Below are 27,531 nucleotides of genomic sequence, written 5' to 3'. Positions count from 1 at the left end.
CTGAACCATCGAAGTAGGTGTCAATGGTTTCAATTTATCTTGTACTACTTGTAGATGCAGTATAGATTGTAGAGTTGCATTTAGCCAACAATTATTTTCATTATTTGCAAACCTGCGTAGGCATATACTATTGCAAAATCCTGTCTCTGTGCCTCTGATTTGTGGCTTTGTTTTGTCTGGCACACTAAACTTGCTGAGCTTTGATTTTGTAAGAACATCTTTGAATGTGGGGATGGCCGGTGTTGATAAGAGCCCTCTAAATCTTTGTTATCTGCCTTTCCTACCACTATTCTCCAGCAGCGTAACAAGTACATACTCATGCTATCTTGATTGAAGATACGCATACTGGCTTTTAAAAGCACTATGGACCTGTCACTATTTATCTGAATCGGTGTTGTGTTTGTACCAAATATCTCCTTCTCTTTGCATCTCAATTGTGTGAGTAGTTCCTCTATAGCCGATTGAGTATGTTCTTCAGAGATCATGAATGCAACAGGAGTTGATGAATTAAATGAACTTACTATAATTTCATAATACAAAATCCTTTTCTCTGTTAGTTTAGTCTTAATGATCCCCCCTGTGGCATCCCATGATGCGGCACATTGTGCTGTCGCATTGTGCCACAGTTTCACTCCTGCTTCACTAAAACATATAACCTTAAGGGGACTAACTTTAATAACTTGAATGAATCCTTTTACAACCTTTTACAGTGTCCCATTCTGAAGACTTCAAAGTAAAGGTAGTAGGTTCAATGGCACTGTGTTTGAAGGGTCCCAATGTAGCACTAGCTAGTCCCATGACACTCTGAACAGTAGGCTACCATCATCTTCTAGACTCTGAGTCTGTACAGACTGATTATGTACAGTGCTCTCATTAAATGCATACGAGTGATCTATTTCTACAGTAGCGAGTGATTTTATAGGCTGCTCATGAACACTGCTAGTTTGATTTAAATGTGATTCATCTACACTAGCGCTGTCTGCCTCCTCTCCATGGTGCACAACTGGCTTTATAGGCTGCACATGAACACTGCTATTCTTTTCAGTATATAAAATCCCCTGTGTCAATGGTTCATGATTGCAAGTGGTGGATAAACACGCATAATTGAGTTTGTAGATAGTTGCCTCGCGGAGCCGTCTTTTGTCCAGTGTCCATTCTGGGTCTGGAAACGGTACTTTGTTGAGCGTTGACCCCAGTAGAAGGTCTGCTGCTGTGAATGTTACACCTCTCCCGCTTAGCGGAGAGTGGGGTGTGGTAGAGGCCTTCTCCCTGAACGCGTGGGTATGTCCAGATAGTTGACTTGCGGAGCCGTCTTTTGTCCAGTGTCCACTTTATAAAGTCCATGCACTCCAGTGAATAGCATTTATCCATTTAGATAACTTTTATTATTATTTAATTACTTATAAGTTATTTAATTACTTATTTTTACACAGAAACATAATGTGTGTCTTTACAATAACTGTAATGTAATAATAATACTAATTGTTATAATAGGTGTCCTATCCTTGTTGGGTGATTCTTAACGAAAAGAACACACTTTCACTAATAATGTAATGTAATAGTTATTTAATTAACGAATTAAAATACTTTATTTTATTCTGAAGGCAACCGGATGTCTTAAATCTGCTAGCTCTCAGACAGAACATTCTAAATTTGCTAATAAGACGGAGCCATTGTTGACTGACTGTTGTTCCGTTCTGTGCTTTTAGTTTTACGGCTGTTGGTATACAGCTAATCAGTGGTGCATCACCGCCACCTTCTGTTCCGGGGTGGGGATAACACTGAGGTGGAGAGTAGCCTCGGTCTCAGGCTTACTTATCTGCGAAAAGATAACCAACTAAACTAACATACTATATAACAAACTATATAATTCGCTGAGGATCAAGCTCCACTGCCTTTTGGAATCCAGGGAGAATTGGAGCTTGAAGATCCTCAGTTAGTGAATTATATAGTTTGTTTAGGTAGTTTGCTCCAAATTGAGCTACTTCAAGGATACAATAAAAGACTGGGTAATGAATGTTGAGTAGAGCGCTGGACAACTGTCATGAAGAGCTGCTGCCAGCATACAAACAAACTTCTTCCACACTGATTCACACACACCTGTGGCAATTTCAGTGGTGACAGCAGGGAGATTGCCAGGTGTCAATCATCATTGAGTGGTGATGGCTTGTCAATTAAGAGTCAATTGTGACACTGGCCGTCACACTAAGTATTTGTATTTTTGGTTACTTATGACTTTCACTCCACTACATTACCAAGACAAATATTGTACTTTTTACTCAATTTCTAGGAAGGGAAAAGGTACATTATGAATGAATCACTTACGCCCCATTTCAAATGATTTTTTGTACTTTGTCAGTACTTTTGAATACTTACTTTCACTTGACCAGGTACTGTAGTTGAGTACTTTGTCCACTTTTGACCACTGATGCCACGTTTGGAGCAACGGGGCCCCTGGTGTAACTATTCTCACGACAGACCCCTGAATCGTGTTCGTGCCAAGGTGTGTCTGGGGCACGCAGGGGCCTTTGGTGTGGCTAATTGGCTATTCTTATGGCAGTCCCCTGAACAGCGTTTGTGCCAAGATGGATGTGGATCTTATATAACTCTATGATGTGGATCGGCACAACATTGTGCTTCACAGGTCCGATGTTACGTTTGTGGCCTCTCTACGCAATTTTAATATAGGATAGGATGTATATTGTGCATGTTGATAACTTGATATTGGAATGACAATACATTTTTGATATATTGTGCAGCCCTACAACCCAGAGATAGGCGCTCTAAGCAAGAGCATGTTTCTAGAGTGCCACATGACGCCCTCGTTGCCACTGGAGCCTGATGACGCCTTTTTGATTTTTTTTTTTTTTTTTTTACTTCATCCAGATTTAGAAAATTCCTCTAATCTGGTGTTCAGGTGATGATTATACACATTACATGCACAATATAATTACAAATTCTCTCTTTTATTTATAATGGGCTTCGGTGGTAACGAGGGACAAAACTGGTATCCACCTGTGGCACAGAGTAGTCTTGGACAGACCAGCCGACATGGAAATCCTTAGATCACTAAAAAGGGCTGTGAACCGCAACATTTAGCACATGATGATGCAACTTTTTTCTTTTCAGCAATTGTTTATTGTTTTTTAAAGATCGTGTAGGAAATACATTAACATACTAATGTTGGACAGACAAGAAAAATAAAACCAATAAAAATGTTTGATTGTAAAGTGGGGCATGAAGTGGGCATTGGGCATGAGGCCAAAAAAATTAAAACTGCACCAAAAGGAAGACAAGAAGAGATGGTAATACAAATTAAAATAATTCACAAGACCAGCATTGGTGGGAAGTGAAAAATATGGACCTATGATGCCTTGAAACTATCCCCAGCTTGGAATGCTGTTTGACCCCAAACGGCATTCCCCAGCAGAATACATGGTTGGTATCATTAAGGACCTCCACTCCAGGTGGTCCGTCCTTCAACACACTGGAAAACATATGATATCTAGAAAGCACACGAGGTGGATTTGGCACACACCTACTCTCCAGGGAAACACTGCCATTTATTTTCAGAATATACAGTTAGCGAAAAACAGACAACACTCTGTCTCAGTATTTAAAGAAAAACATGTTTGAGGCTAATTATTACTAAATTAAATGAAATTGAGACCATGACGGCCACATATTGAAATCAGCGCCACTGTGAGTGTGGGTGTATCTTTAGGAAATTAGTCCATGAACAAAAATAGCCTCACATTCTTTTGTCAATTGATTAAAAAAAATGACAGAAGTGGAAGAAAAATAAACGATATAATTGTTTTATCCATTAAATGCCTAATAGTATAGCAATGTCCAAGCCGGAGTGCTTCTCAAGATCAGTCACTCTGAACCTTGTTTTGACTGCTTGAATATACACATAATTGAGAAATGAAATAAATCCGTGATGACAAACGTCATCAATACATCAACAGCCACAAGGCCCTAATGAGTGACTGAGGCATAGATATGGTTTCTGACTTTACAGTAATTTGATCTCAAACAGGGCAGGAAACATTTTTGAATGATATGGACTGGTATGTCCGCAAATACACCAAATCATTTTAGTTCTCTCAACCAACTAGATTTTTAGAATAGTACGGAATGGCAGGTTGTGTGCCAAGTGAGTTCAGTAGGCCAAGTGAGTTCAGTAGGCCAAGTGAGTTCACATCTCTTCAAACACAGCGAATGGATCACATCAGCAATACAAAATGTCATACCTTTAGTCACCACCAATGGCTCAAGCATAGAAAACACCTCAGCATTGTTTTCATTTTGAAGGAAAGAGGACAGAGGTTTGCAAGGAATATCACCAAATTCACCAAATAAATTTGTTTTTCTCAACCAACTAGATTATTAGAATAGAATGGAATAGATGGCGACTATTAGAGTAGGTCAACTTTTCAAATACAGCTAACAGGCATTAGCATCCATCTGGTAGTCATTTCATTCTCCAATTCAAAATGAGTTTAGTTTAAAATTGTTTCAACTGCAGCGAACTATGACCAACCAACCACCCTGCATTGCTGGTCGAGGGTTCTGTGCATACACAGGTTTACACTATGAAATAAACCGGATCACTGGCTCCCTGTATGTGTATATAACTAAAAACAAAAAGGAAGGCTTTGTGCACGCTGATGAGGCTGCAGTCCAGTCCTCAAAGCAGCCCTGTTAATCTGCCATGTATGACAATACTGTAGCTGCAGCACTGTACAAAGTATTGTCTTGTTTTTCCAGTCAACAATAAAAATAAAAGTAGACAAAACTGCCCACTATTTTCACTATTTTGTAGGCCTATTTTGTGGTAGTGGTAGAACCTATGACAGTGATCCCAACTACAGACTCCTTACCCTTGAAATTTGAAACCCCCAAAAATAACAGTGAAAAGGGGAAACATTTACTCACTTTTTCACTCCTGTTGTACTTATCAAGAAATGTAATGTTACTCATTGTCACTCATATGTAGAATCAAAAAAATACTTTTGTCACAGGTAGACTCAGGAAGTCAGGATATGTAGTTCCTAGACCTGTGTCAACTGGTCACCTAACTGGTTGGTCCTCAGGGACCCCTATGAACTGAAGGCTTACTATCCTACCAGGAAGTTCAATGTGGCAGCAACCCAAGTCTAACTAGATAAATAGATGTGTGACAATCACACATGGGGAACGTGGGATAGTACTTACAGGTCCTGGTAGGATAAAAACCAGCCAGCAGCAATACTAGGGGTCCTGCCGCTGCGTGGGTCAAAAACCAGCGGTATATTAAGACTAGGAATGTAACTGCTAAGCTAGAAGATGAAGACAGATTATGACTAGAGCTCCGTGACAAGAACAAGAGAACTGATATAAATTATGTGGTTGATTTGGGGACTTTGACGGAAAATACAGCCATCTGTTCTACAAAGCCGAACAGGTTAAAGCAGAAAAATGTTACCTCCTGTCCTGTCATATGTATTATTGGCAAGACATTGGTGATAGTATAAAATAGAGATAATAGTGTAATTTGTGACATTTACAGGTGTAACTTTTTGTAGACATGAAACCTAAACGTATACCGTACTTTGAAAAATAAGTTTGTTGTTGTAGAGAACAGTAATTTGGGGTCATTGAAGAAAACCAATCTTTTATATTTTCTCCTAAGAGGGAAGTAAGTAACATCCTTGGTGTGAAGAACTGCTGAAAATAGTTGCTTCTGTTTATCCCAGCCTTCAGTTCAACGGGGATAATGTTGGGGTAGTAAGGGGTAGGTGTGTACTTAGTAGACAGGTTGAGGAGGTTGGGCCAAAGGAAAAGTGTTGTTGAGCAGTAGGTCTTTTTTTCTTAAGGTTATGGAAATCTTGAGGTTGGGTCACTGATACTGTGGCCTAAAGTCTCTCAAGATAAACGGTTGGATCTGAATGACAGGAGAGAGGTTGAGCTGCAAGATTTTCTGGGCTTCCAGCCGGGCTTCAGCCACTGAACGAGAATCGTCTATTTTGATAACTTTCCGTCTCAGATGGAACTTGCTTTTTAGGACATTTAGCCCTCCATTTTCCACAACCCCATGTCCGCTTGGTAAACCATTCTGTTGTTTGTGTCCTCCCTGTGGCCAGTGAGCACCATTCCTCCTCCTAGTAAGCGTCAGTTCCATGTCAGTCTCTGGGAAAATGTGGCCGTTGGCATAGATAACCGGAGCAGAATCTCCTATAAGTGCCCCTCCATCCATCCTGATGGGACAGGACAGGGTCTTCTGGTTCAACAAAGCCACGGCTGTGGTAGGGGGCGACCTGCTGCCATTTTGCAAAGGCTGGTGGCCATTTTGTGAAGGCTGCGACGGTATTCCTGAAAAGGTGAGGGAGTTCTGTTGTTGCTGGGCGGTAGAGTTAGTATCAGAGTCCCAACATGTCTGAATCTGGAGTCGAGCAGTGTGGCCGCCTGTCTGACCCACAATGTTAGTCAGCCTCAAGCATGGCTGTGCTCGAGGAATAACAGGGGGCGGCGACCCAGTAGTCCTGGAGGCATTGGAGGCGACTCGAATGCCGCCATAGAGGAGGTCACGGTGATCCATCAGCGAATCAGGGGGTCGGATCCCCTTGATCCTGGGCTTGGCTCTCTCAGTAGTGCTCCAGGATGGGTGCTGTTTGGATGCGGTCCTCTTCCTTTTTTTCCCGCTCTTCCTCTTCCCCGTTAACTTGTTTCCTCCCCCTCTCTCCAGGGGGTGCCCCACGGCGAGCGGGAGCGTCATGCAGGAGCGATATCGGTAGACGTCTTTGCTGTGCAGCACGGTGGGCCGATGGCCCTCCTGTCTCAGCTCTCTGAGGAATGTCTCTAGCTCTCCCATGTCCAACAGGCCACTGTTGGAGGTCACTGAAGGTGACTGGAGTATATGCAGTGCATCCCGCAGGACAATGTGACCAGCGCTGTTAATACGAGACCAGCTGTGGAAGGGACGCGGCTCCTCAGTGGAGACGCTTGACTGGCATCTGAGTGGAGTGTCTCTACGCACCGTGTCAGCCATGTTGCCAGATTCCTGGCAAGAAGGAAATAGAGACAGCAGTTGTTTAAATTGTAGTAGAAAAAGACAATAAAAAGCAGTTCCTGGTAAAAACTGTCATTGATGACATTTTGTAGAAACACCATTAACTATATATATATATATATATATAAAAAGAAAATGTGTCGGCCTGGTCAGGTAGGTTTTTGAGGGCCAGCAATGTTTGGAAATGGCCAGTCAGGGATGGAGTATGAATCCACCTTGACCACATGAGTATAGATATTTGTGTGTTATTTGGATACAATGGTTAATGGTTGTGTGCACCTTTTACTCTGGTATCCGCTATGTGAACTGTTTGTTGTCTGTACTGTTTCATTCATTGTTTAATGTACTGTCTATGCTGCAACCCAATTTGCCCTTCGGGGACACTAAATAAACTTGAACCTTGAATCTGTAGGAGAAAAATTGGCCTCCTGGTTTCACACCGACCGGTTCATCTATTGGTAAAAATGCTTGCATTTCAAGGTTGTGTAGCAAAGTTGCTCACAGCCTCAGCCTGATGACCTAAAAGTCTAGTATCTCCCCCAGTCTATAGGGAATTCCCTTTAGTCCAGCGGTTAACATGTGACTAGGGATGTCACGGTGTGGGAGATTTCCCACCGCTCAATACATGCATGCACGTCACTCACCACCGGTAACACCGCATAGCCTACTTTAACCCATTCTGACCTGAGATCAGATTCATACGAGGTTTCCGCCGGACACACACTGATGAACCCATTCTGACCTGAGATCAGATTCTAAAAATGTCAGTCGCTCTTCGATTTTTCAAAAATAGCAGACCTACAAGCTCGTGGCGCGATATGAGCTTGTAGATCTGCTATTTTTCAATAGCTAAAGCATAACATGATGCTGACACCAAAATGGGTGCCCGGTCAGAATGGGTTAACTGTTTAAGTGCCAGGGACGTCATCCCGTATCTAAATCAGCTATGCACTGGATGCCATGCCCGTATAGACGTATAAAACGCCCTCTTTTTTTTAATAATGGGAGATCTGGCACTCAGAGCCTAAACTGGTGACCACTAGGTGGCACTGAAGGAGTTTGCTTCCATAAATATATTGTGCGCCGGATGTCCATTGTCAACCACTAGGTGTCTACATTGAAAGGCCTGGCAATGATCCAGAAACGGAAACAAAACCACAGCGCAATTTCCAAACTGAGCTATAAGTAAGTAAGTAGTTTATTTATTTTGGTCATTAAAACAAATCAATACAGTGCCTGCTTTCTTTTTTTTTTTTGCAAAAGAAACATTGACCAAAAAGGTGTAGGCTGAAGCCTAAGCTTATAGTGCCTACCCTTCTAACAGATAAATGGCTTTCATAGGTAAAATAATACAACAAAGCAAACAGAAGGGAAAAAAACAAGAAAACAAAACAAAAACAAACAAACATAACATAAAACAAAGACAGACAGGACAATACAGTTAACAGGAACAAGACAAAAAAGAACAAAAACAACAAAACAAAACACAAAACGAGAAAACAGAACATCATATCAATGTTCTATATGTATCTATTATTTTATGCATCTACTAGTTTATAGTTTGCACAGTAAAACAATACGAGAAGATAAACAAGCCAGCAGCAATCCATAATGACCTTTCACTATTTTATGAACATGTTTCAGCACAAACAGCCTTCATCCAGCATGAGCACACTAATAATGAACATGTTTCAGCACAAACAGCCTTCATCCAGCATGAGCACACTAATAATGAACATGTTTCAGCACAAACAGCCTTCATCCAGCATGAGCACACTAATAATGAACATGTTTCAGCACAAACAGCCTTCATCCAGCATGAGCACACTAATAATGCACAGCCTTCACCCAGCATGAGCACACTAATAATGCACCGCAAGACAGAATACGCTATAACGTGCGTATTTATTTACGCAATTTGATTTGTAATAATTCATCAATTAAGACTTTAACTCACTGACAGACTGGGGGGGAGGGGCTTATCGCAACGCGTTTCACCATGTAGATTGGCTACTTTCGCTATTTGATTTGTCCTAATGTTGGTGCTAATTAACCCTTTAACTAACTGCCAGACTAGGCGGGGTGGGGGGGATTCAGCTCTGACCCAATCCACAGGGGCACGCTTTGAGGATGCACGCACGTCATGATAATTTAGGCTGTGGTGGGAAATTATAGGCTTACGCCAAAGCTCCACCCACTGTCTTGCGTTCGGCTAGTCTTTTTTTACCAGGGCGAATTTTGAAGACACCGCCATCGAACGCAGTGCAATGCAACGTTGGCAGTGGAGCACCATTTATTGATTCAAAAGGGAACATTCCCTGCGTTGACGCGATGGCTACAACATCTATCTCATCTTACAATAAAAGCACCGCGTCTCTGGGAGTATGTGTACGTACGTAAGTCCCGTAATCCACATAACTCGATAACCGTTCGCCCCACGACTTCAAATAAGACATGCGTTCGACACCACCACAGGGAGTGCAGTGTCCGGCCTTGAGTCGGTCGGATACACGGTTGTCCAGAACCACCAGAAAAGGCTCTAGCCCCTCCTATATTCAGGTATTAGTGTAGATTTCTGTCCCACACAAACATTAAATTCCCATTGACAATGAATTGAGAATTTTACGTCAGTGTCTGAGCAAATTGGCTTAGTGTCTATTTTTGTCCTACACAAACATTAAATTCCCAGACAATGAATGGAGGATTTTACGTCAGTGTTTGAGCAAATAGGCATACCGTAGTGTCTATTTTACGTCTTGATGTACGATGATAAGAGCGCCCCTCACTTCCCACAGGTGTGATTTTTGAGGGCCTATATTCAGCCATAGTGTAGAATTTCGTATTTGTTTTAATTATTTTATATGGAGGGATAGACAGTAGACTGACAGGAAATGGGGAGCGAGATGGGGGGGGTGACATGCAGTGACAATGCAGGATCGTACCCGCAGCACACTGCCAGACTGGATTGCCAGCCAAGGTGCCTGGACCGCTGAGCCACGGCCCAGGTAGAATTTCGTCTTACACAAACATTAAATTCCCATTGACAATGAATTGAGAATTTACGTCATATGTAGACGAGCAAATGGACTATTTTTGTCCTACACAATGATTCAATTCCCATTGACAATGAATGGAGAATTTACATAATATGCAATATGTAGCAAATCGGCTATTTTTGGCCTACAAAATTCCCATTCCCATTCCCGGATGAGTGAGAACTTTCTCAAGCTAAATGAGGATAAGACAGAAGTTCTCATAATCGGTTCTAGTGAGCAGAAAGAATCAATAATAAGCAGACTTGGCAACCTAACTGTAGAAACTAACAGTACAGTAAAGAACCTGGGGGTTATTATTGATTCTGAATTGAACTTTAATTCACACATTTGTCCTTGGACGATGCAAAAACGCTAATCCACGCCTTTGTTTTTTCTCGGCTTGATTACTGCAATGCACTTTTTTCAGGACTGCCTAAGAAAACAACTGACAGATTACAACTTGTCCAAAATGCAGCAGCCAGAGTTTTAACTAGAACTAAGATGAGAGAACATATTACTCCAGTTTTGGCATCACTGCACTGGCTTCCGGTTGTTTTTAGGATTGATTTTAAAATTATTTTACTTGTCTATAAAGCTCTCAATGGTCTCGCACCTTCCTACCTACATGACTGCCTGCCTAAATATGTCCCAAACCGCCCCCCTAAGGTCTTAAGCTTTTTGCTTCTACGGGCCGTCGGCATGGAACAAGCTCCCACTGTACTTTCGTCAGGCAGCCTCTGTAGACATTTTTAAAGCTCAGCTCAAGACCCACTTCTACAACATTGCCTTTAATTGATCTTTTATTTTTTTATTTTTCATGTCCTCACTGTACTGCATTACTGCTTGTTTTTTTATGTCGTTGCCTTGCTTTTCTTTTATTCTCCATTGTTCTGTAAAGCACTTTGAGCTGCATTTCATGTCATGAAAGGTGCTATACAAATAAAGTTTTATTATTACTTGCGCAAGCAGAGCGCGCAAGTAATATTTTCGCCCGGTCTCCTTCGTCGTGACAGCTGTTCCGCCATTCGAGGCTTACGCAGAAAAACATCAAATCTGTGCCTGTGTTGCTGGACCAATGATGACGAAATGACCATATTTCTTACGTCATCATTTAGAGCTAGTCATACGTATACTATATACATAAACAGTAAAAAAATAAAATAGCAAATTGTGCCTGATCTGCTGGGACCAGAGTACGTCAGTGGTGTGTATGTGTATGACTAGCTCTAAATGATGACGTAAGAAATATGGTCATTTCGTCATCATTGGTCCAGCAACACAGGCACAGATTTGATGTTTTTCTGCGTAAGCCTCAAATGGCAGAACAGCTGTCACGGTTTTTTTTGGCGCAAAGTAACCACAGTATACCGCTAATCAACTTACAACTACACACTTTATACAGTATAGAGTATAGAGTATATATGTATACATATATAGTATATGCCTATATACTATATATATACTATATATATTTCTTACGTCATCATTTAGAGCTAGTCATACGTATACTATATACATAATCAGTAAAAATAAAATAGCAAATTGTGCCTGATCTGCTGGGACCAGAGTACGTGGTGTGTATGTGTATGACTAGCTCTTAATGATGACGTAAGAAATATGGTCATTTGTGGTCATTTGGTCCAGCAAACCAGGCACAGTCCAGCAAACCAGGCACAGTATATATGTATACGTATAGTATATGCCTATATACTGTATAACATATTTTAATTCAGTTTATATACCTTTTTTTTCAACACATATAAATGATTTATTTGTCTCTTAAAAACTAAAAAGGGATCCAGAATATATCTACAACGATAAAACAGTATTTCTTATAGATAGAAACTTGAATCATACTTAATAATACTAGATGTTTATATGTATAAAGTAGGTAGCAAATAGTTACATCTAAACATTAATCATTTCAAACGTTCCTTCACAGAGATACTGAGATTTGACAGTTTACAGCGGTCGAAAGGACTTGCGCGCTCTGCTTGCGCACTAGTTGGCCATTTATGGCCTACTAGTGTGCAACAAGCAAGTATGCACTCGACAGAGTGCAGTTCTAGTTACTTGCGCAAGCAGAGCGCGCAAGTAATATTTTCGCCCGGTCTCCTTCGTCGTGACAGCTGTTCCGTCATTCGAGGCTTACGCAGAAAAACATCAAATCTGTGCCTGTGTTGCTGGACCAATGATGACGAAATTACCATATTTCTTACGTCATCATTTAGAGCTAGTCATACGTATACTATATACATAATCAGTAAAAAAATAAAATAGCAAATTGTGCCTGATCTGCTGGGACCAGAGTATGTGGTGTGTATGTGTATGACTAGCTCTAAATGATGACGTAAGAAATATGGTCATTTCGTCATCATTGGTCCAGCAACACAGGCACAGATTTGATGTTTTTCTGCGTAAGCCTCAAATGGCGGAACAGCTGTCACGGTTTTTGGCGCAAAGTAACCACAGTATACCGCTAATCAACTTACAACTACACACTTTATACAGTATAGAGTATAGAGTATATATGTATACGTATATAGTATATGCCTATATACTATATATATACTATATATATTTCTTACGTCATCATTTAGAGCTAGTAATACGTATACTATATACATAATCAGTAAAAAATAAAATAGCAAATTGTGCCTGATCTGCTGGGACCAGAGTACGTGGTGTATGTGTATGACTAGCTCTTAATGATGACGTAAGAAATATGGTCATTTGTGGTCATTTGGTCCAGCAACACAGGCACAGATTTGATGTTTTTCTGCGTAAGCCTCAAATGGCGGAACAGCTGTCACGGTTTTTGGCGCAAAGTAACCACAGTATACCGCTAATCAACTTACAACTACACACTTTATACAGTATAGAGTATAGAGTATATATGTATACGTATATAGTATATGCCTATATACTATATATATACTATATATATTTCTTACGTCATCATTTAGAGCTAGTCATACGTATACTATATACATAATCAGTAAAAAATAAAATAGCTAATTGTGCCTGATCTGCTGGGACCAGAGTACGTGGTGTGTATGTGTATGACTAGAAAAACTAAAAAGGGATCCAGAATATATCTACAACGATAAAACAGTATTTTTTATATAGATAGAAACTTGAATCATACTTAATAATACTAGATGTTTATATGTATAAAGTAGGTAGCAAATAGTTACATCTAAACATTAATCATTTCAAACGTTCCTTCACAGAGATACTGAGATTTGACAATTTACAGCGGTCGAAAGGACTTGCGCGCTCTGCTTGCGCACTAGTTGGTAAATGGCCTACTAGTGTGCAACAAGCAAGTATGCACTCGACAGAGTGCAGTTCTAGTTATTATTATTATTGAAAATGGATGTACAAGAGAGCCCCTCACTTCACACAGGTGTGATTTTTCATCTCAATATTTGCCATTGACAATGAACAGAGAAATGACGTCAGAATTCTGCTAAATATGACGTAAATTATCAAAACATTAAACGTCATTGACATTGAAGGGAAAGGTTACGTCATATGTAACCGAACAGATCAGCCAACCAATCACGCTTGGCCAATAAGGGACCACCTTACAGTATGTACCAATGTCAAATGTCCACTAACATAAATTGATGTACAATGACAAGAGCGCCCCTCATTTCACACGGGTGTATATTTTTGAGTGGTGCAACCACTCCTACATCCAGCTTGCAATGTCCGTGTACCTGTGTACCTGTGTACCTGTAACCATGAGCATGAGTGGTGTGCGCATGTGTGAAATTGGAATGAGAGAAGTATGTGACATGGCTGCCACCTGCTGGACGCAAACGATACAGAGAAGAAATTGGAACGATACAGAGAAGAAATTGGAACGATACAGAGAAGAATTTGGAACGATACAAATTGGAATCATACAGAGAACCAATAGACGGGAGTTGCACCACTCGGTTCACACTGGTGTGATTTTTTTTAACAATAAAGGGCAAACTAAGTTACAAGTCAGTGTCATCAATATGGTATGGGTAAGAACATTCAAACCAGGCAGATACTGTAGTAGTAAAGTGTAAATCCAGTGCAGAGATACTTCATTGAGATACGGAAGTCAGAAGGTTTATTATATAATCCCCCCATTCAGTCTCTATCAGTAATTCATTCTACTCCTTTAAATCAGCTGTCTCTCTCCACGTCAACTCCCTTCACGCTCATTCGCTGCCAGCTAACTCACTCACGGCCACATTCAATCAGGTGGTCCTTTTAAGCGGTCACTACTCTGTGTTCAGTCTACATGTCAAGCTGACTCTGTGGTTGTTCAGGTGTCAGCGTTATTCCCTCCACCTCCTCCCTGTGACATTTGTTCTGTAATGGGTGATTCTGTGTTTTATGGATTGCATTATGATCATGTGATATGTACAGTATCTATATGGAATGCATTGAAAGTTATGTTGTTGATGTAATGTCTTAATCTCATGCTCTGCTCTGGGGTTGTTGTTGATATCAGAGCTGTGTCTCGGTGCACAGATAATCTGAGATACTTTACTTTAAATAATAATAATATAAAAAACGATTTAAAAAGGTTTTTTGTTCTGTCGCACAGTAAGAGAAAAGAACAATAAAACATGTTCAGGAATTTTGACAGGCATCTTTATAGAGATATTCTATTTCATCAAATGTATTTTTGAGCTCATCTTCCATTTTAGAATATTCACTGTTCAGGTATTTGGAAAATTTATTTCTGCACATTGGCCCTGCTTTCACTGGTATTTTGCTGACCAAGGAACAGACTCCACCGGCGTTGAGAGGGGAAGCATTTCCTCAACAACATAGGCTACCTAGCAATCATTTTGTCAAGTTGACTCTTGGTGACATGCTACTGTGGCGATTGAAAATCGATATTTCCAACCCCCAAAGCAACCGATCTCGCTGTCATGATCCGCATTTGCCATTTTAGCGTGTGGTACTGCATCATGATTTTCGTTCAACCCGCAATTTCTGTCTGTGTAGTGTCTATGTATGGTTACAAGGGTTTGTGTTTCTGTGACTAAATGTGTTAACGTTTACGACTGCCAGTAAAAGCCCGCCCACCCTGTAGACTGTCTCTGATTGGCTTACCCTGAAATCTGGCCCTACGTCGTTAGCCAATCAATGACCTCTTCTTGCTTTTATCAAGTTAGGGTGTATCAAGCCATGTGGCCTCAGAGGCTAAGTATGACTGCACAAACGAAACTGTCAACACAGAGAGCGCTCTCTCTCTGCACTGCAGTCAGCAGCACAGAGACGCCTGTATGATAGACTCACGGAGCTGCGAGACTTTTCACTGATCACATAAGTTGACATTACGCCATAACGCGGGTAACGCTCGCACAATAACTATAAGGCCGTTATGGAATGGGGAAATGTAAAGCGTTAGGTTACAAGTTACTGCAAATAGTAGTTACGTTATGTAACGTAACGCGATGTAAGGGCGTTAGTCACAACACTGGCCTTCATCCAATCAGGATATAGAGGGGCTTTCCGCTAATCATGATGGAACGGAGGCGGGCCTTGGTGCGTAAGGCCGTTGGCCTGTTGCGTGTCCCCCCACTGTAGAGCGTGTGCATGTGCATATCTTGTTACCGGGCGGACCGGGGGGGGGGCATTGAACCCCTACCATGAAATGTTCTATGAGCAGGGCCTGGCTGTAAACAAGTTCTTGAGCTTAGTCCAGTTACCCTGGGTAAACATAGTAACTTTGCTTTGCTTACCCAAAATAAATCGTTCAAGGTTTTATATGATCCTTAGGGTCATCCAAATAACATTCAAATCACACCCGTGTGAACTGAGTGGTGCAATTCCGTATGGGGGTCCCCGGAACTTCGAGACCCACAGTTACGTGCCCAGGGTGGCGTGTGGGGGGTCCCTGGTGGTCCCTCTAACTGTACTGTCACACCCGAAATCATCATATATACAATGAATGTGTGTGTGTGTGTGTGTGTGTGTGTGTGTGTGGGGGTGTGTGTGTGTGTGGGTGTGTGTGTGTGTGTGTGTGTGTGTGTGTGTGTGTGTGTGTGTGTGTGTGTGTGTGTGTTAAGCTGCACAACATATGACAGTTGGTGGTGAAAACCAACCAAACGCTATTTTCGTGCTCGGACGGACCCAGCCAGTCAGCCAGCCAGGGCTCCAAGCTCTTCAAAAATAGAGTATTATATAAACTAGACCTTATTGTTCTGAATATATGAACACCAGATTATGTACAGTGAGGGTAATGCATCATGTAAATTAATAGATCACATTACTGATTGGGAGGGAATTGTCCTGTTTTGCTATAGCGTATGTAGGCTACATTGGACGTTCAGTTCGTGATTTGTGCCATTATTTGTAAAACAGGCCCCTCCCGCCGATTACAGCCGAACGATACAGACAATGAAAATTCTGCCGTCGTCACAAATGTGGTCATCACATTTGGGCACATTTGGGCAAGTGGGCCGTTTTAGCCCAAGGAGTATTTTCCGTGCAAAACTAATGCTTGCAATAGATTCAGAATCATGAAACCCCCTAGATTGACACGTCACATACTTAAAATTGAATTTTTTGCTTTTTTAATGGTATTAAACTTTCAGACCCTGAATTTACCATGATCCACAATTTATATAAAAATTTGAATATGTTATTGATGATGACATATTCATAAAAAACCTTTAATGATTACTATTGCAATTCATTTTGGGTCAAATCTTAGATTTATTGGCCTAATAGGCACCTTCAATCATCCAGCTGCTATTTGTGGTGAAAGCTGATACGCTTTTATTGTGAAGGCAAACATCTCTGAACATCTCACATCCTGCAAGTTTCAGTGTGCTGAAAAAAAGCTTGCAACGTGTGGCGGTTGCAATGTGTTGTGAGCTTGCAAATCAGTTATTTACAGCATGTAACGTATGTAAAAGGCAATCTTCAACTGTGCCAAAACAACTACCATCAGTCTTATCAGCCATCCCAGCAAAGTCCTTCTGAAAATAATACTGAATAGGTTAAAATTAAAACCTCAAGGTGAAATGATCATAGCTTAAGAACAGCATGGGTGTAGAGCAGGGAGGAGCGCCACAGAACAGATATTCAACTCGAGGATTATCTGCAGCATCAAACACCTTTACCATGTGTTCGTACACTTCAAGAAAGCCTTTGACCGGGTATGGCATGCTGAGCTGTGGGCGACCATGAGCAAATCAGCCCTAACCTTGTCAGTGTCATTCAACAACCAACAAAGCTACCAGCGCAGTTCTCTACAACAGAGCTATCGTAGACTAGTACAGGACAACAACTGGAGTGCGCACCAAGGATGCCTCACCCATTCTCTTACATTTATCTGGAGTGTATCATGACGGATGCCTTGGCAGACCATGAAGGGACTGTCAGCATACAGTAGGTAGCAGACCAAATCACCAACCTCCGTTTTGCGGAGTTGAAAAAGTACTTGCCAGCCTAGAGGAAAGGCTTGAGGCCTTGCAAAGACCATCTTGCAAAGCAACGTACAAGGTGGCAGGAGAAGGAGACAAAAGAAAAGATGGGAAGATAACATGGGAGAATGGACTCACTTGAAACTCAGTGATGCAATGAGAACTGCGGAGGACAGAGAGGGAATCTGTTGTCTGTTAACAGCAGTACTGTACATACAGTACATACATCGCAAAAATCATTATTGCTGTGGAGCTCCCACACCTTTGCACTTGGCTTGTGTGTGATATGCCCAGTTAAGCACCATTCTATGGTACGTAGTTGCAAGCTGCATGGCGAATCATTGGTGTGGTAAGGGGACCCAACACGTGATTTGGGATCACACTGGAATGGTTGGCACGCCAGCCCCCCCCCCCCCCCCCCGAAACGCTGCTAGAGTGTAAACGGCGCCCATACCCATGCCAACCATTCCAGTGCGATCCCAAATCATGCAGCCCTAACCTGCTAACCACACCAACGTAGAGTCGTGACGCAGAGCCAGCTAGCATAACATTGATAGCCACTAGCTAGTAGCCAGTGTTGCCAAATTCTGTTGCAAGAAACAAGCAACCAGGTCTATAGAAATAAGCCAAAAAGAAGCAACAAGGGCAGGTCAGTCTAAGTGCAGTGGTTTTCAACAGGTGGTCCGTGGACCACTGGTGGTCCGTGGAGGTATTGCATGTGGTCCCTGACCATGCATTTAGTAATGTAGCAAAGTGAAGAGTTTGTATTTTCTTCCACGGAACAGTGCACTAAACCTGTTCCGTGGAAGTGCGTCAATGTTATCAGAATTACTGGGAAGTCTGAGGTTAAGAAATTCCACAGAAAAGGGAGACAGAATCTCAAGAAGGGTGACGTGCTGAAGCTTGCCTGATTGAGTCATCATTATTAGGAAATTTGCCCATATAATCATGTCATCATGTGCTATATCTTGCACGTATTTGCCATTTTTACTATATACACACACACACACACACACACACACACACACACACACACACACACACACACACACACACACACACACACACACACACACACACACACACACACACACACACACACACACACACACACACACACACACACACACACACACACACACAGTAAAATGTGGCAAAAAAGTTTAGGGATAAAGGTTAAGGCACGCCAAAGATAGGGCCACATGTGTCAGTAATGTATATCAGTTAAGTCCGTGGACCATGGTTTTAGAAACAGTATTCCATACCAAGTATTACGAAAGCACTAATCTTAGCCCATATCCCATTGCAACACAACAGTGGTCCCCAGGTTGATTCTTAGTCAAGGTGGTGGTCCCTGGTTCACAATCAGTTGAAAACCCCTGTTTTAGAGGGTGCCAGTCCACAGGTTCGTGTACTTTTTATTTGCATTGAAGAACTGTGTTTGAAAAAGAAACCGATCATCCAGGCCTTTTCACTCATATGGATATGAAGCATCGACTGAAGGTGGGAATGTACAAATATACCCAAAGAGTAACACAATAAGCGCTAGAAATGAGTCAAACAACCTAGAGACTACATTTCCTGGTAGGCGGCTGCAGCTGCCCGTCGCACAACAGAAACTGACATTTTTTTATTGATATTTAATGTTTCATGGTTACTACGAGTCGAGTCACTGCCAGCTGAGCTTACGTCAACGAGGAATCACAGGAACGCAATTTGTTGACAGCTGGGTGTGTATATTAGCAGCAAAATTGCTTTCATAGTTTCAAGGCTTTTGCGGCCACATTAATTCCATTTTCTCCAGAAACTGACTATCAAATATTAATGGACATCATTAACGACGCAAAGCCACCCCCCCTGACAGAAAGGCCGGGATGATCGGTATATTTTTCAAACACAGTTCTTATATGAGGCGACCTAAAATCGGTCGGTTGGGGATTTCAATGCAAATTGAAAAATACATGAACTTGTGGACTGGTGCCCTCTACTGAAAGTGACGTATCTATAAACAGATTTCTGCTTCTACAGAAGTATGCTATTAACCAAGTAAACAGAAATGTATTAACGCAATTGTAATAATAACTATTGCCTCTGTATTGTGATACGTATAGGTTGCAGGCAAAAGGTCTATCCAGCCCTAGTATGTAGTTGGGTTTTCCATCCCCCCACCAACATTCACAGGAGTAACATTATGGAACAGCCTCAATAAAGAGGTAAAATTAAGCAGCTCATTACATTTATTTAAAAACACAATATGATAGACAATTATAAAGTGGATTGATATCATAAAAGTATAACCAAAATACTCCTTCCTCCTTTGTGTTTATTATTATCACTATTATCATCATCATTACCATTATTATTATTATAATTTTTGTTGTCCTTCTCCGTTTTTTGTTTGTATGTTTTGTTTTGTCTTGTTTTTGTTTTGTTTTGTTATGCTTGTTTTGTTTTTCTGTCTGTTTTGTTTTTTTGTTTTGTTGTATCTTCATCCTTTTTATAGCTATTTTGAATATTAAAAGGGCTGGCATTATAAGCTAAGGCTAACACTCCCTTTTGGTCAAAAAAGAAAACTCTGAATACATTGTATAAGGTGTGTGTATTTTAAATGACCAATAAACTTGAACTTGAACTCATGGGCATGTTCATGTGTTTCTCCATTCTTCTATTTTTAGGGCAAAAATAATAATTAATTATTCACTTAATCAAAAATAATGAACGAATCAAAATAATTCAATGCACGTGCGCAAAAGCGTACGTGCCTGAAAGCAGGACCATCTGGTTCCTACCCATTCAGCTAATGGCCGCCGTACATTTTTACCAAATTATTTAAATTTAGCTACTCCCCACAATGTGCATGTGCGCAAAAGAATAGCCATTGTCAGATTGGCTACAACTATATTTAAAAATATATATATCTGTTGTACTTTGAGATTAAACTCCTAATCGCCCCCAAAAAATCACATTAATTTGAAGGGAAAATGGGAAATGATAAAAATGTTGACAAATGTTCATAAACGTTAACGGTTCAATAATTAACACTATCAACACTATAAGTTAGACCCGCTGTTGACCTGCCTGTCTAGCATCAAATGTTGGATGAGTGAGAACTTTCTCAAGCTAAATGAGGATAAGACAGAAGTTCTCATAATCGGTTCTAGTGAGCAGAAAGAATCAATAATAAGCAGACTTGGCAACCTAACTGTAGAAACTAACAGTACAGTAAAGAACCTGGGGGCTATTATTGATTCTGAATTGAACTTTAATTCACACATTAATCATGTCACCAAGATTGCCTTTTTTCACCTTAGAAATATTGCACGAATCAGAGCCTATTTGTCCTTGGACGATGCAAAAACGCTAATCCACGCCTTTGTTTTTTCTCGGCTTGATTACTGCAATGCACTTTTTTCAGGACTGCCTAAGAAAACAACTGACAGATTACAACTTGTCCAAAATGCCAGAGTTTTAACTAGAACTAAGATGAGAGAACATATTACTCCAGTTTTGGCATCACTGCACTGGCTTCCGGTTGTTTTTAGGATTGATTTTAAAATTCTTTTACTTGTCTATAAAGCTCTCAATGGTCTCGCACCTTCCTACCTACATGACTGCCTGCCTAAATATGTCCCAAACCGCCCCCTAAGGTCTTCCAACGCCGGCCTGCTCGCTTTGCCCAAAAAAATGGCAACTAAAAAATACGGGGAAGCAGCTTTTTGCTTCTACGGGCCGTCGGCATGGAACAAGCTCCTACTGTACCTTCGTCAGGCAGCCTCTGTAGACATTTTTAAAGCTCAGCTCAAGACCCACTTCTACAACATTGCCTTTAATTGATCTTTTATTTTTTATTTTTCATGTCCTCACTGTACTGCATTACTGCTTGTTTTTTAATGTCGTTGCCTTGCTTTTGTTTTATTCTCCATTGTTCTGTAAAGCACTTTGAGCTGCATTTCATGTCATGAAAGGTGCTATACAAATAAAGTTTTATTATTATTATTATTATATTATTATAATACATAACACTAGCAACACTCTTAACACTAGAAATACTTAACATTATCAACAGTCTTAAATACATCATGAAATGGCTTTTATACTACCTTTATTTTGAAGCTTTCTTCTTAAATGGAGGCTGCGGTGTTTCAGCCAATCAGTCTCAGCCAACCATCCCGTCCCCTCTGCCTATGGGATCGATGGATATACATCAGCTACTGTTTGTGTCTTGCGCACGGTGAGACAGAGGGAGAGAAAATGCGTTTATGTTACTGCATTGATTATTTGTCACTTTAATGTTATTACATATACACAATTTTATGTACCGTTTTAAGTTTCAAACAGCAACAACCACAACACAACAACAACACAACAACACAACACAACACAACACAACACAACACAACACAACACCAACACAACAACAACAACAACACAACAACACAACAACAACAACACAACAACAACACAACAACAACAACAACAACAACACAACAACACAACAACAACACAACAACACAACAACAACACAACAACAACACAACAACACAACAACACAACAACAACAACACCAACACAACAACAACACAACACAACAACAACAACACAACAACAACACAACAACAACACCAACAACAACACCAACAACAACACCAACAACAACCACAACACAACACAACACAACCACAACACAACACAACACAACAACACAACAACAACAACACAACAACAACAACAACACAACAACAACAACACAACAACAACAACAACAACAACAACACAACAACAACAACAACAACACATTTGGAATGGGCAGAAAATACAGATTTTATCACATCAACAGTATATGCAAAAGCCTAGGGGAACCCAGAGCCCTGCCTATGTTTCACGCATATTCCGGATGGGACACAACATCCGCCTTTAATGGAAAGGGTAAGAAGTCAGCTTGGCGGGCCTGGCAAGCCTATGACGCTGCGACAGAAACATTTGTCAATCTGGCAAAGCATCCATTCCAGCAACTAGATGTTGACTGACAGCACTTCCGGGAGCTTGAAAGACTGACGGTCATCTTGTACGACAGATCCAGTTGTTGGGGACAGGTTAGACAGCTTGATGGGTTGCTATGGTTACTATGGTCACGTGGTGTTGTGTGGTGTCAGACAGGTAGTAAAGTCAGCTGTTCACTGGTGTCATTTCATGAATGGAAGGAGAGGGGGTGAACGACGGGGAAGTCCAACTTTGCTGACCGCTTTACAAACGCAAACGCCATGCTGCTATCTGTATAAGATTCTGCACAACGCACTTTGTTACGATGTTTTAATATAACTTTAATAAATGAATAAAAACGTAGTACACTGGAGAAGTGAGTCCTTGGCATGCAGCGCGTCTGGCAGTACATTTCCCCGCTTTTAGCCTCTCGGTGGCTTAATAAGTTCGCCGCCATACATTGTCAGCAAATAGTGACACAAATGGAACGATTGGAGCCATGGAAGGACCCGACAAGTCACACGTTGACGCAGAGCAAACGAGCCACGCAAACAATTGAATGAACACAGCTGAATGAACACAGCCACGGACACACAACCGGACCCGAGCACTTCAAATGACAAGCGGTAATGTAACCCTGTCGCGTTCTGCTGTTGAACTAAAGTTGGTTCGTTTGGATCAGTTTGAGCGGGTTATGCCGCTGAGTGGAAACTGGAAACTGACATTGTCTTTGTTGATGCGCTGTGGATGCAATTGTGCGCCCGCCGGGCTAAACTGTATCGTGTGCGTGACAATTAACGTGCATTGTTCTCTGAGCGATCGCAGATCGCCGTGACTGTTTTCATGTGGCTGGCTTTGCATTGGATTCTCATTGTGTAATTTGCTTGCACATTCAAAATGAGTGTAACGAAAGTGGGATCAAATCAAAAAACAGGACATGGAAAAAAGGAAAATTAATCTCTCTGGAAAGGCTCTTGCAAATAAAATCGAATCAATCCAAAAGGAACACAAAAGGAAAGTGAATGAAATAAAGGCTCTGATAACCTCTATCAAAGAGCTCATGAAAAATGCCGAAAACCTTTCACTGGTTAAAGAACAACTTGATGCTTTGTCGCAATTGTCTCACATTTCTAATGAACTGCATGTTTCTCAAATAACTCTTATTCTACACGATGAACAAGCAAAACAAAATGAATGGTTCTCAAAGGTTAATAAATATAAAGATGGTCTCATTGAGGATGTTTATGCCTGGTTCTCACAAATTATAGGACCCCAAAATAAACCTCAGGCTCAGTGCAGGCCTATTGAAAGGCCTATGCAGCATGAGGCTGCAGAGGAGGAAAATGGAGATCATGGATATGTGGAAAATGTGGTGACTTTGCCCCAGTCACATCATGTTCATGATGCTCAGGAGGATGTTAGGCCATGGGACAGCATATCAAACACAAACAGCGAGAATCATGGTTCAAAGGTGTCCTCCACTGCATCACAATGTGTCATGGCTGAGGCTGAAATGGCGGGTTTAGTGGCTCGGCAAAGGTTGCTTGCACAAAAACATGCTCTTGAAGAACAGGAAGCTCAAATAAGAAAACGAAAGGAACAATTTCAGCTTGAAGCAGACATAGCCGCATCAGCGGCAAAATTAAATGTTTTGAGAACCTCTGGGTCTGGAGTAGGAAGTGCTGCTTCTCAGGAATTGGACGGAATGGAATCCTACTTTGAAAGTGGCCTCAATATTAATACAGAGGCATTATCACACAAGGACAAAGATAAGGATGAAGAGCCAGAGAAGGACAAAGACAAGGAGGTGGAGATCGAGTACGTGACGGAGGAGCCCGAGATCTACGACCCCAACTTCATCTTCTTCAAGAGGATCTTCGAGGCGTTCAAGCTAACTGACGATGTGAAGAAGGAGAAAGAGAAGGAGAAAGAGAAGGTTCCGGAAGTCCTGAAGAAGAAAAGCATCCTGAAAGAGAGAGATCTAGGACTCCAGGCACATGTGGAAGACACGAACCAGAAACCCTCGGAGAGACTGTACATAAAGCAGACTGAGTTGGAGACACTCTCTGCTGAACTGGCCGAGGCGTTGAGCAGTAAGCAGCTTCTGGAGATGAATCTCAAGATTCTTCAGATTCATGAGCATTCACAAGGCGGACTGGAGAAAGCTGTGGAGAAGGAACTCTCTGAGAAACAAAACTCTCACACTGGAGAACTGCATAATAAGCAGTTACAGAAGCCACTCGACGATCAAAAGTCTGCCCAGGAGAGCACCGTAAAGGACATAGAGCCGGTGAAGTGGAAAGCGCAGGAACGACAGAAATGGACGAAGATCAAGCAGAACTTCCTAACTTAACTCATGCCAGACAGGAATGGACTTGTGTGACAGGTTCGGATTAAGACCCGGACCAGCTTCTCTGCAGATCTGCCCTCTTCAGGAGTTGTGAGGGCGTCGCTTCTTTCCATGGATTTGGATTACAAGTGACTTTTTCTTGACATTGGAATACTTTGACTTTTTCATGACTTCGGATTATTCGTGATTTTGCGTGTTGCTCGATTCAAGACCCGCAATGGTCTACTGAACTATGAACTCAATCGCAAAAAGGACAAACGGTTGGAAAAAGAATGTAATGTGTTTTTCTATATGAATTAATGCCTTGATAATTATTACTGTGTATTTATGTGTAATAATTAGGGGCCGGAATGTTGGGGACAGGTTAGACAGCTTGATGGGTTGCTATGGTTACTATGGTCACGTGGTGTTGTGTGGTGTCAGACAGGTAGTAAAGTCAGCTGTTCACTGGTGTCATTTCATGAATGGAAGGAGAGGAGGTGAACGACGGGGAAGTCCAATTTTGCTGACCGCTTTACAAACGCAAACGCCATGCTGCTATCTGTATAAGATTCTGCACAACGCACTTTGTTACGATGTTTTAATATAACTTTAATAAATGAATAAAAACGGAGTACACTGGAGAAGTGAGTCCTTGGCATGCAGCGCGTCTGGCAGTACATTTCCCCGCTTTTAGCCTCTCGGTGGCTTAATAAGTTCGCCGCCATACACCAGTCCTTTGAGCTCCATCAACGAAAAAAGAAAGAAACTCTTCTGTGAACAAAATCGAACGATGGAGAAATTACCTCCCACCCAGGATGCACTCCTCCAGCATGGGAAACGGGCAGTCTACCAAGCGGGCATCTGGGCCACCAAGTGATATAACATGTTTCGCACTATGATGCATATTAATGTGTATTCTTCATTGCAATAAATGTGTTATTGATGATATTTTATGTTCTTTGACTTTAATAAAGTCAAAATAAGTCAACTTTATCACATTTGGAAGTAATCTGATCATTTTATGATGCATATAGTTTGAAAAATACTAGGGGGATTTTCACATATTTCATTGATAGTCTAAATTTCATATTTAAAATAAATATTTGACAAGGGCTCCTAGGCTAAAATTCAATAACTGACCCTAACGAACCATCATGCAAAAAATTACGCTTTTATCCGCAATTGCACCATCCTTAGGAGTATGTGAGCAAATACAGACTCATCCAAGCCTCTTCCATCTGGCAGATTCATATTAACTTGAAATCCCCTCCCATCCACTTGCAGGGAGTAAAGTAAAGGCCCATTCATAGTCTGGATTTTCGGTGGTGAGGTGACCACCGCTCCGGTGGTGAGCTGACCACCGGACCTGAAATAACGTTGAGCGGTGGTGAGTAAAAACAGAGAGAAGGGCTGGAGCGTTGGCGGTAGTTTGCTCTTCACCGCGGCTCGTGACGTCATGTTGTAGTTCGGCGGTCACCTAACCACTCGTTCTAAGGCGTTTATCTATATAAGAAGGTCTTGCTGTTTTCCATTTTTGGAATAGCTCTGGACGGTTGCTAGGCCCGGTTGCTAGGGCCCCACCCGCCCTGTTTGGGTGCACACGCATCTTTAGATGCCATTTTCTCAGAAACTACTGTGGTGTTGATCAGAGCAGAGAGGTTCTCTTTGGCCACAAGGTGGCACTCAAAGTGTTAAAACCAGCACTTGGCATTACCTCCACAAATAAATGTATAATTATATTATGTTGAACAGCCTGTATTGACTATATTACAAAAGTATTGACTGGATTGTTTTGTAGTGTGTAACACACTACACGACTAGTATGAGTGTATTCTCCATTGTGCAGGTGGCTTTATTCACCCTCAGTTGTTCAAATGGACATTGGAGGCTGAATGTATTTGGTGAATGATTAGCCTATCCAACTGAACATGTAAACTGTGGTTTATATAATTTGCATAACCATAGTAAAATCACATCTAATTAAACGAAAACAATGTACACCAATAACACCCTCTTACCAATTGTGCGCGAACCCTCGTTATTCCTTCAATTGGCTCACGAGCGCCCCCACATCGTCGCGAAAAATCTCTTGGTCATTACGTTCCACAAAAATAGCCGCCATACAGCTTTAAAAAAAATGCTGTGCATCACATTCACAACTTCGAGTCCCTCATGGAACACGTCGCAAATTTTCGGACTTGAAAGACTGGCAGCTTCTGGCTTTGCTATTCAAACACCAGGCAATCTTTCTTTCTCTGCTCTATCTCAACAACTAGTTGGTGTTTTTTCTCTTTTTTAAGACTCATTACAAGCAAGTCTCCATCTTTAACGTCAATATTTTAGCCATAGGCCTATTCGATACGCGAATGTTATATATAAGAAGACGTTAAACGATTTGAAAAATAAAAAACATAATAAACGTAGCTAGTTACCGTTTCCAACGGTGCTGTGGGTAGTATCCAGTGTGAGTCTGCCGATAGTACTGCCTAGTAAAATGGCTGCAACAACAGACAGGCAGAGCAGCGGACTCGAGTGGAGAGGGGGACGTGGGGTAATTTTGGCCTGAAATTATTATCGGTTAGGTAGCCCCACACATTCATTATGTATGTAACACACGATTATTAACATTTAACTAATGTTAAACCTTATTTTATTTATCAATATAAATTTGAACTAGGTTTTTTTATATATTTTTCTGAC

General features: G+C 41.3%; 1 protein-coding gene across 5 annotated transcripts; it reads right to left on the bottom strand.

Annotated features, from left to right (window-relative positions):
• Positions 1 to 3,546: 3,546 nt before the first annotated feature.
• Positions 3,547 to 27,316, bottom strand: ccdc71 (coiled-coil domain containing 71). 5 transcript variants are annotated; one of them, XM_083772377.1, is made up of 3 exons: positions 27,264 to 27,316; positions 21,620 to 21,740; positions 3,547 to 7,045 (listed from the first exon to the last, which is right to left on the bottom strand). In XM_083772377.1, the coding sequence occupies exon 3, from the start codon at positions 7,031 to 7,033 to the stop codon at positions 5,885 to 5,887; it is 1,149 nt and encodes a 382-aa protein (XP_083628503.1). In that variant the 5' UTR covers positions 7,034 to 7,045; positions 21,620 to 21,740; positions 27,264 to 27,316; the 3' UTR covers positions 3,547 to 5,884. The 5 variants fall into 5 exon arrangements, with proteins under 5 accessions (XP_083628503.1, XP_083628506.1, XP_083628502.1 ...); XM_083772380.1 differs by having other exon boundaries at positions 21,620 to 21,727; positions 27,264 to 27,310; XM_083772376.1 differs by having other exon boundaries at positions 21,620 to 21,727; positions 26,840 to 27,301.
• Between the last annotated feature and the right edge of the window lie 215 nt (positions 27,317 to 27,531).

This window comes from Protomyctophum parallelum, assembly GCF_964188405.1.
Source record: "Protomyctophum parallelum genome assembly, chromosome: 8".
Taxonomy (NCBI): domain Eukaryota; kingdom Metazoa; phylum Chordata; class Actinopteri; order Myctophiformes; family Myctophidae; genus Protomyctophum; species Protomyctophum parallelum.
This window is presented reverse-complemented; position numbering and strand designations above follow the sequence as displayed.